At 35.3% G+C, this 13,352-nt stretch overlaps 1 protein-coding gene across 1 annotated transcript; it reads right to left on the bottom strand.

Moving 5' to 3' along the window:
- Nucleotides 1-771: 771 nt before the first annotated feature.
- LOC113736270 (protein trichome birefringence-like 11) lies at nucleotides 772-5,366 on the bottom strand. The gene is made up of 4 exons (XM_027263163.2): nucleotides 4,470-5,366; nucleotides 3,246-3,635; nucleotides 2,605-2,763; nucleotides 772-1,740 (listed from the first exon to the last, which is right to left on the bottom strand). Exons 1-4 carry the CDS (start codon nucleotides 4,922-4,924, stop codon nucleotides 1,362-1,364), a joined length of 1,383 nt encoding a protein of 460 aa, XP_027118964.1. The 5' UTR covers nucleotides 4,925-5,366; the 3' UTR covers nucleotides 772-1,361.
- Nucleotides 5,367-13,352: the final 7,986 nt, after the last annotated feature.

Below are 13,352 nucleotides of genomic sequence, written 5' to 3'. Positions count from 1 at the left end.
GCGTTAGCCTGCGTGTTTACTTTTATATTTAATTATTTTTTCTTTTAAAGGTACATCGAGGTGTTAATTTTTTTGGAAATATAAGAAGTTATTTGGACAGTGATTATTTGCCAAATTATTTTACTTGCATTATCAATATATTTTTTAATTATCTTTTTATTTTACATATCAAAAAAGTGTTACAATATTTTTTTACAAAATTATTCCACATAATCTAGTATCCAAACACACCAGCAACACCACAGATTATATCAAACGTGTAACAAAATTAAATCAAGAAAGTACATAAATGTAAAGAAAAACAATAATTGTTAGTGTGTCCATCTATAAAATAAGTAAATAAATTTAACTAATTTACAAGTATACTAACAAAGAGCCAGCCAACAGAAGAAAAACTTTTTTTTAATAAAACTGAAACATTCTACGATCTTATGTTTGAAAATCAATTTGCCTAAAACTTTATCAAGTTTTCACGGTGATATTTTGTATACGCCATAGTTCTTCAGATAAATAAATTAAAGCCCTGTTTGATAATTCACTTCGCCACTTAAATTTAATGAGTTTAAATCTTAATATATTTACTTATTACTTAATGTGATATACACTTAAATGCATCTGATTTAGTACTTAACAATTCATAACTTAGTGAATTCAGACTTCAATTTTATCAAATGCATCCTAAATTTCATGTTACAAGATGAACGAGCATTAACTAATTCACGTTCAGGTATAATGAATCCCGAAATTATGCTCAAGCAAGAAATAATTGAATGAACAAGACGAAAACAAATAATAGAAAAGATAAAGAGGAAGAAAAGTACATTGTGATGGTCATTCTGCTTTGAACCAAACATTACCTTTAACAATGAGTTGCTACAATTACCTCTTCACCAAATCTATCTATGGTATTCTTATGTACAAAAACTGTTATTGGCCCTGTGGTGCAGCAAACACCTGATCTCCAGCAATTAAGACAGCAATATATGTGATGAGAACTAGTTTATTAACAATTGATCCTATGGTAAAGGTAATGCTTTCCACTACAGCTATGCTCCGAATGCTGGAGGAAAAATACAAAGAAGAGAACCCTTCTTAACTCATTTGCCCCAAAGCTGGCTTCTTTCACCATCAACCAGAAAGAAAAGAAAAGAAAAACAAAAAATGGTGTCTGACTAAGACCCTTGTTTACATGGAGTCTCATGTTCCCAACAGCTTGAACATTCATTTTTCAGTTGATCTACACTCACCGCTATACTCCCACAAAATCCTCCTTTTCTTCTGCCTTTTCCGACATAAGAATACCACCTCATTGGTGTCCAGGGGAGTAAATTGTTCCTAGTCACAGAGTATATATACACTTGCTAAGAATCATCCATGTGCCCAAAGTAACGATTTCTGAATTGCAGATTCTCACGTTTTAGAAAGATAGCATACAGGAGCTCATTCCATGCATCTGGGACGCCAGGCAGACACCAATGGCTGCAGTCCTGCCTGTGGGGAGGCGCAGGACCAACATTGGGATCCAAGTAATACAAAGATGAGTGCCCATCTTTTCTCCTCGCGGTCATATGAGTTATATTTAGTACTTCTACTGCTTCCGCATTTGACAAGTTCAAGTGAGCTGAAACAACATTGCTGAAAAGGTTATACATTTCCCAATTGTTCGACGGTACCAATGAAGAACCTAGCTCTGGAAGTGTCTCCAGGTGACAGTTTCCCCCGTTTCTCCAGTCTCCTCCTCTACAAAGCCACCATGTCATGTCAACAGCGACATTACATAACAGTACGTAAGCATATATGGACATGACTGGAAAAGATTTATTTTAAACTCTTAAATCTTGCAACCTGAAAGCAGACCCCCCTCAACACATAGAAAGCATAAGCGAGAATAATACAAAGGAGGAGAAAAACTAAAAATTTTGTTGGACGTTCAATGCAAATAGAGCAACCAATGCATAAATTTGGAATTCATGCTATAGAGCTCCTACTTTCCATAGTTCTGCCAATGCAGCAATGTGGAGTATGAAATACAGTACTTACAATCTTCAATTGGCAGCACTTTGGCTCCAGTAAAATAAAACACCTGATTATGGCATGTAACCACACCAGGACAAACAAGTCAAACAACTTGCACAATAGATGGAATTGGAGCTATGATTTACTGCAATCAATTTTGTAACTTATATCTGAAACTAAATTGATTTTTTGATGAGGTCAAAATGGATACCTCATCCAACATTTCCCAAATTACCACCAACTGAAATTTGGAATGCAGGGTTCAAAGCGCCTAGGGGATCTTATGCTTGAACAAATAAGATGACATGCATTAAGACAGAGAGCAACATCCTATTACATGACAAATTCTCCTTGGGCCTGGGTGATAACTAAGAATCTCCGTCCTCTAAATCCATGACGGTTTCCTGCATGATGGACAATAGAATACAGAACAAAAGAAACACGAACAGGGTCCTCATTTGAAGGTAATAAGTAAAGAAGGAGCTAAGCTAAAGTTCTAGATAAAGATAATTTGAGAAATCGAGGAATGAAAACAAAGACAGGAAAGCCTCAACAAGAAAATTACCAGATGGTAAAACTACAATTTACCTGAAATGGACAGGAGCATATGTGCGAAAGAAGACCTGCGTTTTGCTTGTATTTAATTCACGATGAACAAAATCTAGAACTGTCTGTAATGATCTCTTGTATGCAGTCTCAACTTCCATATCCATCGTTATTTCCAAACCTTCTTGAAAGTAACATCCCCTAACAAAGATATTGAAATCTTGCAGTTGGTACACTATAGGCTAGAATCAGAAACAAAAAAGGAACAGAGGAATACATCACCTTTTACAGGGATTTCAAATAAACAATTACTGCCAGGTTTATAGTTCAACTGGCACTAAAACGTCAAGCCTATTATAGACTTAGAGTCACAAATACAACCTTCCTTTTTTCTCTTTTTTCTTTTTATTTTTTTTTGAGGGGGGAGGGGAGGAGTGACACCCTTCACTGAGTGTTACGAGTATTGGGATCTTGCATCCTAACACTATACGTTGGTTCCATATAATGCATGGTACAGAAATTGTCACAGATAACAAGTCCTGAAGATTCCGAAAGTTTATTAAATTGTTCTAGTCCATCTTGCACACAAACTCAGGCTTTACTCATTCAGTCACATCCAATAAATCTGTTCAGAAGATAAAAGCAGTTATACAAGCAAAATATTGTCGAAGAAGTCTAGTTACCCTCTTATTGTCTTCTCATAATTCCACCAGTGCCCTGTGTTGAAAATGAGCATATCAGCATCTCTCCATTTTGACCAACTCCAATCCATTTGGTCTAACTTCAAAGTAGTTTTAATGTTTGATGGAGCTCCAGCAGGAGGCCTGCTCTGCAGTACAAGAAAAGGAGCCCTGAAGTACTCCACCGTGCAATTATAATCTTTGAACTTGAAGATCAGAAATCCTCTGTGCTTCGTGATAGGATTGCCATTTACTTCATAAATTGAATCCTTGTCAGGGATAACAGAAGAAAGGATGCAGAGTAATGATTCCCACTGATTTCTTCCAATGGAATCACCCACGAATACCACCCGCTTATTCCGCAGTTTATCTAACATAATTTTAGGATCAAATCTGTATCATTGATGAGAAGAAATGTACCATTATTAATACACTTTCTTAAGTGAACATTGATATTGTATTTATCACACCAGAAAGCACATCATATCATGGAGACAAAATAAAATGATTGACTTCCATCACTTATCTCCATCCAGCATTCTCCAATATTCTAAAATAGTATAAACAAAGTCCCAAACTGAATGATTCATCAGAATTTGATGAGGCACTATTTTGCCATACAATCCAATTCTATTAAGGCTCAAGAACTATGGCATAACATGGTTCTTCTTTCTTTCCTTCTGAGTATTACAACTAAACCAGAATTAATCTAAAAAAAGGAAGTTTGTTAGCAAAAAAAGTAATATAAATGTTTAGTATACACTTTCTTAATGCACTTTATCACTTTAACTACTCTAATCCATTGTTAGTTTAGAGCTGCATAAAGATTTACACGTGGGGAATTAGCAGTAGAAGAACTACGTCCGACAAGAAATTAGAGGTCATTTTCAGAGCACAGGTAAAATACTTATCATGTGATACATGTCATTCTTAGTCATGAGTGGAGACAAAATAGCAACCAAAATACATGGAATTCGTAATGCTATGTAAATGCTTTCTTTTGCCTAATATAATTGCAAAGAAACATAATTTGTTTTTCCAAGTCATTGAACTCAGGAATTCAAATCATCGAGCAACTAAACCAGGTCCACTTCATTAAGTATCATATGATTTTTCAAGTTAACTCATTTTTAAATTACCAATTTAAACATTCATGTCTCCCTATATTACTCAATCAAAAGGTACAATTTTTAGCAGAAAAATGAAGAAAACAAATAAGTGAAGCACCTGGGCAAGTTGCAATCTTTTGGTTGCCAGCGCCACTTGGTATAGAACATATCAGGCCTACCATTTTCCGAGCACCTGAATCCTTCATCCAAGAAACTGCAATCTGTGGACTGATACAATGGATAACTATCATCCCAAATCCAATCACCTTCAAACACATTACATCTACCACCTTCTTCACTCAAAAAATCAACTTTCCTTGCTCTCTTCTCACCACCCTCATTCAATTTCAACCACAGCAGCCTATCAGACTCTGCAAAAAATCTTGACCCTTTAACCACAGCTTTGTAATCCAACAAAAAGAACCCAAAAATAACACAAACAGCAACTAGGAAAAATCCAAGAATCCCCAAAGATGGCTCAAATATCCTCAAACGCTTCATTTTCTTGAAACAATCCATAAAAAACATTTCGTGAAGTTGTTCTGCAGAAGGTTCTTGGTCCTCTTGGGACATCTAAAAATCAGCAAAAATCAAGAAACCCTTTTGTTTATTAGCAGTAAAGATGAAAGTAAAGAGTTGTGGGGTGGCAGCAAGTTGAAGAAAGCAGCAACTATCATAGCCACTAGTTCAGTTTGAATCATGATATACTTGTCTTGGGCTTCTTTACTTGGTGATGGAGTAACAGGCTTATTGAAAAAGTCAGCGTTTTCGCAATCTCTTTTAAGTTGTTGCAGGATTTGATTAGTTAGTAAAGAGGGGTGTCAAGAAAGCAAGGTACTGGTAGTAGCAGTTATGGAGGAATTAGAGAGAGAAATACAGGAGAGAGGTGGCTGAATGGAATGATGAAATATTACAAATTAGTACAATAAATGGGAGACGTTGTGCGGTTGTGGGCTAATGGGATGGTGGGGGTGGCAAATAAAATAGGCCATGAGGAGAAGAATTGAGAAATTGCAATTCAAATCTTGGACGAATCTTAATATATGCTAAATGTGTCATTTGAACACATTGGAGTAGCCGAGTAGACTGGATAAAATATGTTGCATTAGTTTACTTCTATCTGATCAGGTTACATTTTATTATTATTTCAGCAGTTAACGAAGGAGGAGGGAAAGAGGAAAGTGTGTCCGATCTTGGAACCAACAGCCACTTTCTTTTTTTTTTTTACCATTTTTACCTCAATTAAGCCCAAATTATGTTTCCTTTTATTTCTCAAAGTGGTATTTGCACTCTCCAATTAACATCTAGGTATTTTCGTAAACATGGAATATTCTACAAAACAAAGTAGCTTTAGCTCTGTTTCTCTTTTTTTTTCACTTGGCTTGAAATAACTGGGCAGTTTTTGATCATATTTGTATGCTTGGTTATGTGGATAAACTAGTAAAATTACGGTGAACGTGGAGTCTATGTTATGTTCCAATGATCATATTGTGCTAGTCATTTTTTCCATGATATCATCTACTAATAGTTTAGTGCTTCAATTTAATTAGAAGATCCAAGCACAGCACGATAGAAAAATTCAATTTACGAGGATCATCAGGTTTATTTTCATGATCAAAACTGACAAACATAAATCCCATTTCAGTTTTTTATTTTTTAAAGAAATTCTCTTCTTGTATTCGAATGAATTGCTTTTCCCTTTTAGTATTCACTAAATCCTTTTTAGCTAAGACATTATTGTTATGATGAAATTAAAAATAAGAACTTGATTCTTGTTTTGGCCTATTTATCATCTAGCCTTAGATGAGCAGCATTTGTGGTTGGAAAACCAGCTAGCATTCTTCAACCTTTATGAGTTGGAAAAGGTTAGTACCATACCATTATGTGAATTCGAACTGTAAATTGAGGCCTAATAAATTCTCCATCTGAATACAACACAAGACTTTTAAGTCCTTCCTAATTTTTGTATTTAAGTGAAACATATAATGGATAAAAGTCCTTTGTAATTTGTATTTAAGTGAAACACAAAATGGATAAAATGCAGGAAGCCTCCCTAAACTATTTCTCAGTGCCACTTTCCCCTTTTTTCTTTCACTTGCAATATTTGACCTCCCTTAAATTCCTGCAAGTTTACTCCAATTTGGATTGCTATTTTTTAGAATTTTTTTTTAAAAAAATGTATATAACAATTTGATATATGTAAAATAAAAAAATTAAAAATATATTAACGAAAAACGTAAAAAATTTTTATTAGAAAACTATAATCCAAACATAGTCGTCTTCGGACACCAGAGTTGTCCGTCCAAATCTACTGTAGACGCAGCAGTTAACTATTGTTGTCCTTTTGATTTTTTTCTTTCATTGAAGAACTACCGATAAAAAATGAATCACTTATTTTATTGTTATTCAATTTGTGATCAAATTTGATTAACTTGCAGAAGTGAAAAGTAAACGAGTTTGTTGGATCTGTAAGATAATCAATGAAGAATGAGTAAGGGATGTTAGTTTATTAGGTTTCACTAGGTAAACACTCCAGTAGAGATTAATTTAGTTTAACTGAGCTACTCGTAACAGATTGATGTAGATTCAATTGAAAACTATATGGGACATAAGTGTTACAATTGAAAGAATAGGGGTCCTTCAAAAAAAAAGGAATAGGGGGCAAAGTGGGACAAAATGGTCGTTTGGGGAGTTAACTGCATTTACCCCAGATTAAAAAAAACGAAAAAGTAAATTTAGGAAGGAAAGTGCCTTGCTTTCCTTGGCGGCAGTTGCTTTCCAGACAGTGATAATAACGGTTAGAAAATAGTGACCCACGTTTTTTTTACCATGGACTGCCATATCCGAGCGAGAGGTCGCCAACGTCCACTCGCAGATGTTTCCTTTCTGTGGCTTTTGACATTGACATGAAAATAAAGGTGATTATCAGGTACTAAAAATGAAAAGATAAATACAGTAAAGAACGTAATTTCTTTCTTTATTTGTTTGATGGCCAGCTAGTAAACATATATGTTCTCTTCTCAAATTAAATGTAGGATTTTTCCAATCACTATATTTAGCTAATTTTATCACGTGAGCACATATGCTAACACTCCAAGATCTTGGAGAGTTCATATTAACATTTGTTACCCTCTAAATTTGGACACTTATTCAAAGTAGTTACACTTTTACCTCAAAATTAACACTTAAACCCCGTGCACACATGTTAATCAAACCCTTTAAAGGATATCCCTCCATACGGTCTTCCACCTCCAACTGTCAGATTCGAATCTTGAATTTTATAGTGAAAAAATTTTTGAGAGTTCTTCTCTGATCATTCCTCAATGATTATTCATGGTAAGATAACAACTCTAGTTGTTCATTTTCTTATTGTTCCAAGCTAGTTCCCACACAATTCCAATTGGTTGATTAATCTTAATATCCGCTTTATTTTGACGGGTCAATCATAGCCAAAAAGAAATGCAAGATAAATATTGGGCAGAAACAAAAAAAAATTGAGAAAAGAAGTGCCAACTATATACATGAATCATGATGTTTTGTAGTGAAATCGAAAACTTTTAAGATTAAATGAGATCGATAATATGGGTTGCTGTCTAATGTTGATAAACGTCAACCCAAATACTCCCTCCATCCCAAAATTTTAGTCACACGTTGAAAATTTGACTTTTCATTAATAGTGCTTTGATTGTCAATGAATTTGATTAAAAGTAGGGACAATACTTTTTAAAAAAAAAAAAAGAGAGAGAGAGAGACCAAAAAATATTTATTTTGACTTTGAGATATCTCAAAATGAAAGGTAGGACTAAAATTTTGAGACGGATGGAGCATAAGATAAGACTACATGGAAGGCGACTAAAACTCTCCTATCGTGACGAAAGAAACAACGTGGATCTTGTGATCGAGTGTGGGGTCTCAGCTGTCAACACCTGCCCATCTTGCAGAAATGCACAACGTAAAGTCCACTCTTGCAGAAATGATGCACGAAAGAAAAGAATTTGGCCTGTAACTTAATCCTTCACCACACGAAGCATCCAAGGGTACTATTTTGTGGCTGGTCCTCCAATGATTGAAAGATTTTTCATTTTGTTGGAACAAAAACAACTAAGTATTATTAAGATTGGTTGTCAATAATTGAAAGAAATATATTATTGAATCTTGGGATTAAAGCTGGTTTTGCACCATCTTTCTTAGTACTGGGGACAGCAATGCTAGGATTTAGTCATTCACGTGCACATTGTCTAATGTCCTCTTGGGATGGAATGATACAGAAGCAGCATAACGTATCAGGTGTGTCTTTGTATTGGGGATCTCAGTTTCTAGACGCACCATTTGGATTCTTATTATTTACTGTACTAAAGTAAACAATCTTGGCCACTGCAATTTTCTTGTGTCTTGAGTGATTGCATCTCCAAGATACTCCATCCATCATGCAACAAGAGTCAAAACCAGCTTTAAGCCCATCAATTTACAGAAAACATGTATATTGGTTCGCCTATGAGCAAAGGCTAGTTGAAATAGGAAGTCTTGGGAGTAGAGAAACTAGTTGAAATGTTTGGTAACAGAAAAGTATTGCGTTCAAGAATTAGGCAAAGATTCTTCAGTCTCTTCTAAACTAAACCTTGGCGTGTTTTGCTAGTGGATTTATCAAGGGAAGTAAGGCTGTACACCACCTTTGCCATCTTCAGATTTAGCAGCAAATGAACACTGGTAGAATAGAGATCGTCAGACACTCTAGAATTTGACACCAATGAACTATGACAGAGCCAACCAAAGTCATAATACCAATCTGGAGTTTTTGATCTTCAAAATAAAATAGTCTAACCCTCTGTCCGAAATTTGACATGAATATGTTTTAGTTAATCCATTTATTGGAAGTTCAAGTTACCACATAATGGTATTTGTCTAGAAAGATTTTACTTTGACATAAAATATCATTCAGAATATTTATCCAAAACTTGACTGAGAAAAATAGCAATCAGGTTTGGAAATGTCGCCCCCGCGGGGCTTGATAATTGTTGCTTTCAAGGCTCCATCAGCAACATCAATTTGGCTTGAAATATTCCTACCCTTGACAAAAACAACATGATTCGGTCAAACTAGAGGATGAGTACAAAAACAATAGCAAAATAACTTAGAATAAAACCATGACATTGTATCGAGGCACTTGGATGGTTAGTAGACTCAGTTTAGATGCCGAGTCATAAACAAATAATCAGGCTAGATGACAACACAGGCACACTGCAGCATGATGGATACAGAATTGTCAAAGAAATGAAGGCCAGTGATGAAATGCAGACCCGAGTCCTGCTTCTCCACCGAAAGAAAAACTACGAAAACCACAGTTTGAATATTCGGAAATGGAAAAGACATCATGAAAGCAACCATTATATTTGTCGATTCCTCACGTAAGTCTAAATTTGGTTGATAACCAACTGCTTGGCTTGGCCTACTCCGCGTTACTTGCCTGATTGCAAGTGCGTGAAAATGATAGGTATGTCCAGTACTTCTGACCAATTCCCTGAAGCCAATGAATGGGTTTGCAAGAACTGCTTGAAAGAGATCATAGGATAATTCTTACTACTGATTGGGTCCATTCAGGAAAAGGGTAGGAGAAAGTCCAGGCATATGCAGTTGCAACCGTAGCTATTCCTATTTGGATTCTCTGTTGGAAGGCAGGCGTGCCAATAATATTGAGCCACCTGAGATAAATCATGGGCCAAATCTTCTCTAACTACAGCAGTAGAGAAACAACATTCAAGACAGGGCTAAGAAACAGAAATGCCAAGTGCTTATGTTATCTAGGATGCATGTATGTGTCTTAATTGATAACCATCGTGATAATCAATGCGGACTTGAGCTTTGATTGATTTAATGTAAGCTGGAATGCTGACACAAGCAGTAGTAGCTCAAACAACTATTGATCATAGCGTTTCATTTCTCTTTCTGTTCGTTTTTCTGGGTCACCAAAAAAAAATCCAGTCTCAGACTTTGTCATCATTTGTAGTTATATCTGGTCATCTGGCAAATCTACTGATCACTCAAAGACACAGAAGTGGGAGACGAATAACCTACTAGTCCCCACTCTGAGCAGAAATAGATTTAGGCATATTCCCCTTATCTTAATCAAGTGCTTTCCTCCATCGTAATGGATGAAGGAGCAAAGGAATATGCTGCTTCTTCTCAAAGTCTTCAATGCTTTTTGAGTCTCTCGAATCATGGACAAACAACAGACGACTGGTTCGCTAGTTCTACAATTAGTAAACCACAGTTAGATAGTCAGTCTAAACATTTATGAACTGTTGCACCAATTTTCTGAATGTTAATACTGTTGCTGACTTGTTGATAATTCTTTATCATATGGTTGTCTCATAAACACTCTTCTACAGAAAAGAAACAAGCATCTGAATATTACATCACACTATGAAACCAGAAAGCCCCCTATTCGGCATATATTATACAGGATTACCACTTGCTCTTCCTTGACATATATTATACAGCTAGCAGTCCTAGCATCATGTAACAAAATTCTCTGAACTTGTAATCATCTTAGTTTCCTCTCAAAACATAGCCTCGTCATATCACTAAAACCTTGACTTGTTCTAGTTGTAAGATCTCTCTCCTCCCTTCCTTTACCAATCCTGTTAACCGTTTCATGATAAGTAACTTCCTAAAATATCAAAGACTCAGCAGCCACTGCCACTAATCTGACTCCACATGTAAGATAGAAATCATAATTAACCACTGCATGTTCCACTTCCGAGAGCCTCCTCCTGGACCTAATTATCTAAGCCTTCATGGTATACTTCTGCTTAAATATCCTCATCCTCAGCATCATCACCTACTTTCTTGGTTTGATTATCTTTTACATCTTAAGCATTGGTGACTGATCGTTACAACATAACTTTCCATTATACTGATTCCATGAGAGCTTTGTTCTTACAGATAATTAAATTGTAGCCTAGTTCTGTTGATTGAATTAACAGATTAAGCGACATCAAGCCTACCATACCACCTGTATGACCAATTTAGTTTTATAGAACTCATGTTAAATGCAATCCACAAAACTAGTGACAAATCAACACATCTATAGTACCCAAATCTTCAGAAGAAATGAATTTTAAGAAGAAAAACAACTCTTTACTAAAAATGTTGCTCTTAACTTGGAAGATAAATTTTCCAGAGCTTTTGGATTTTGATCTTCTGTCCATTATCCTTCATACTGTCATAACTTTACGTAGGAGCAGCTCTTATGTTCCGGTCCAATAAAATTTCCATATCCAACTGAATCACATTGTTTTGTCATTGTCTAGATTACTTGTGATAATAGCTCGTCATGGTTCTATCTCCTATCACTCAGGCTCTAAACAAGCAACTCTTTCAGAAACTGCCTATAGAAAATACTAGCTCTCTGTTTCTATCTTTTTTCAAACATTTTACGATTATCACTTAATTGATCTTGAAAAACCTTACCGCAACTATTTAGATTGTACACAATTATTAAAAAAAAAAAAAAGACAAGAATAAATGTCATTATGTCCACAATGGTCCAAACATGCCATTTCCATGGCCAACTGAAACAGGCTATTGTATGTAATTTTTTAGTAGATTAATACACCAACTTCAAAAATTCATCCCATGTTTTATCTTCCCACAAAGACAAAGATATACACAAATTCCACTACAAACGGAATGAAGTGAAATTAAGAAAATTGAACAGCACTAGAATAACTGAGACAAGTTTACTGCCATAATTACCGAAACTAGATTTGTAGTTCAACAAATGTGTGATATTAAAACTGGAAATGCAATGATAATAAGCACAAATAAGAAAACACAGAGAGAAAAGTTGTAGTTGCAGCAGTTACAGATGATTCAGAAGAACCATCATTTATCTGTGATCAGAGAGCACTTGAGATGCTTCTTCAGACTGTTCTTATTGTTGTTGTTGGAGGAGGAGGGCTTCTTGCCACTTTTGTGCTTTTTCTAGAGATGGCTTCAAATCATTCGGAGAAGAGCAAAAAATTACAGGCCAGAGTGCCAATCTCCAAAGAAGAAAACTGCCACTTCTATTCATTCTTTGCAGGGGGTTCATCACCATATCATAATACTTTAAACATCACAACAATGAAAAACCAAAGTTGTAACTACTTTGCTAATCACCAACAAAATCCCACACTTTTCTTGCCTGATAAGACTTAAAGCTCCCAATTCAACTCAACTTTATAAAGCTTATAATAGTGGATTTTCAATGATGAACCTTCTACAACTACTTAAGGTCTATCTATGATCATTTGTTGACAAACCTACTTATAGCAATGATCATTTGTTGACAAACCTACTAAAACTCAAGTTAACACATTATGAGAAAATAACTTTCTACATATGAGAATTGTTAAGTCACTCCATATTAGCATTTTATTCGGATTCACTTTCCACCTTCAATTTCTGATTGGTCTCATGGCAAAAGCAAAACTTTATTGAGGAACCAATCAAAACAAGATAACCTATATTTCTCTTTACGCTTTGCAAGGTTCATCATCACTTCATCTGCTCTGGATTTGCACACCAATCCAAACTCAAGCTGGAGACAACTACCACGGTAATCATTGGCAGTGTCTCCTCCTCTTTGGCTAGGTAATAAGACTAAAAGCTCCCAATTCAACTTAACAAGGTTCACATATTGATCTTTATCTACAAAACCTTCTAATACTACATCCAACAAGTTATAACAAAAATTCTTCTAACATGTGAAATGTAGTCATTCCTTATTATTCTACCTGAGCTAATAGTTTGACCTGAAATTGCACGATAAGACTTCAAATAAATGCTCCAAATCCTGATTCAGAAAAATAAAATAAAATAGAGCAAAGCTTTATAGCAATGATCTTACATCCCAGCGACCTGCCCATACTAACATAAACAAATATGCTATAGTATATGAATAAATGTCAGAATCTTTGCTTATTCTTCAACTTGAATAACTAGTCCAGCTTCAAAGTAG

Source organism: Coffea arabica, chromosome 3e (assembly GCF_036785885.1).
Source record: "Coffea arabica cultivar ET-39 chromosome 3e, Coffea Arabica ET-39 HiFi, whole genome shotgun sequence".
NCBI classification, from domain to species: Eukaryota; Viridiplantae; Streptophyta; class Magnoliopsida; order Gentianales; family Rubiaceae; genus Coffea; species Coffea arabica.
Note: the sequence above shows the minus strand (reverse complement) of the source record. Positions and strands in the feature narration are given on the sequence as shown.

Excerpts from the sequence above, each read along its gene's own strand:
- LOC113736270 (XM_027263163.2), bottom strand. The coding sequence starts at position 4,924 with ATGTCCCAAGAGGACCAAGAACCTTCTGCAGAACAACTTCACGAAATG. Across the intron at positions 3,636-4,469 it reads AAAGATTGCAACTTGCCCAG|ATTTGATCCTAAAATTATGT; the intron begins GTGCTTCACTTA and ends TCAATGATACAG. Across the intron at positions 2,764-3,245 it reads TATGAGAAGACAATAAGAGG|GGGATGTTACTTTCAAGAAG; the intron begins GTAACTAGACTT and ends TATCTTTGTTAG.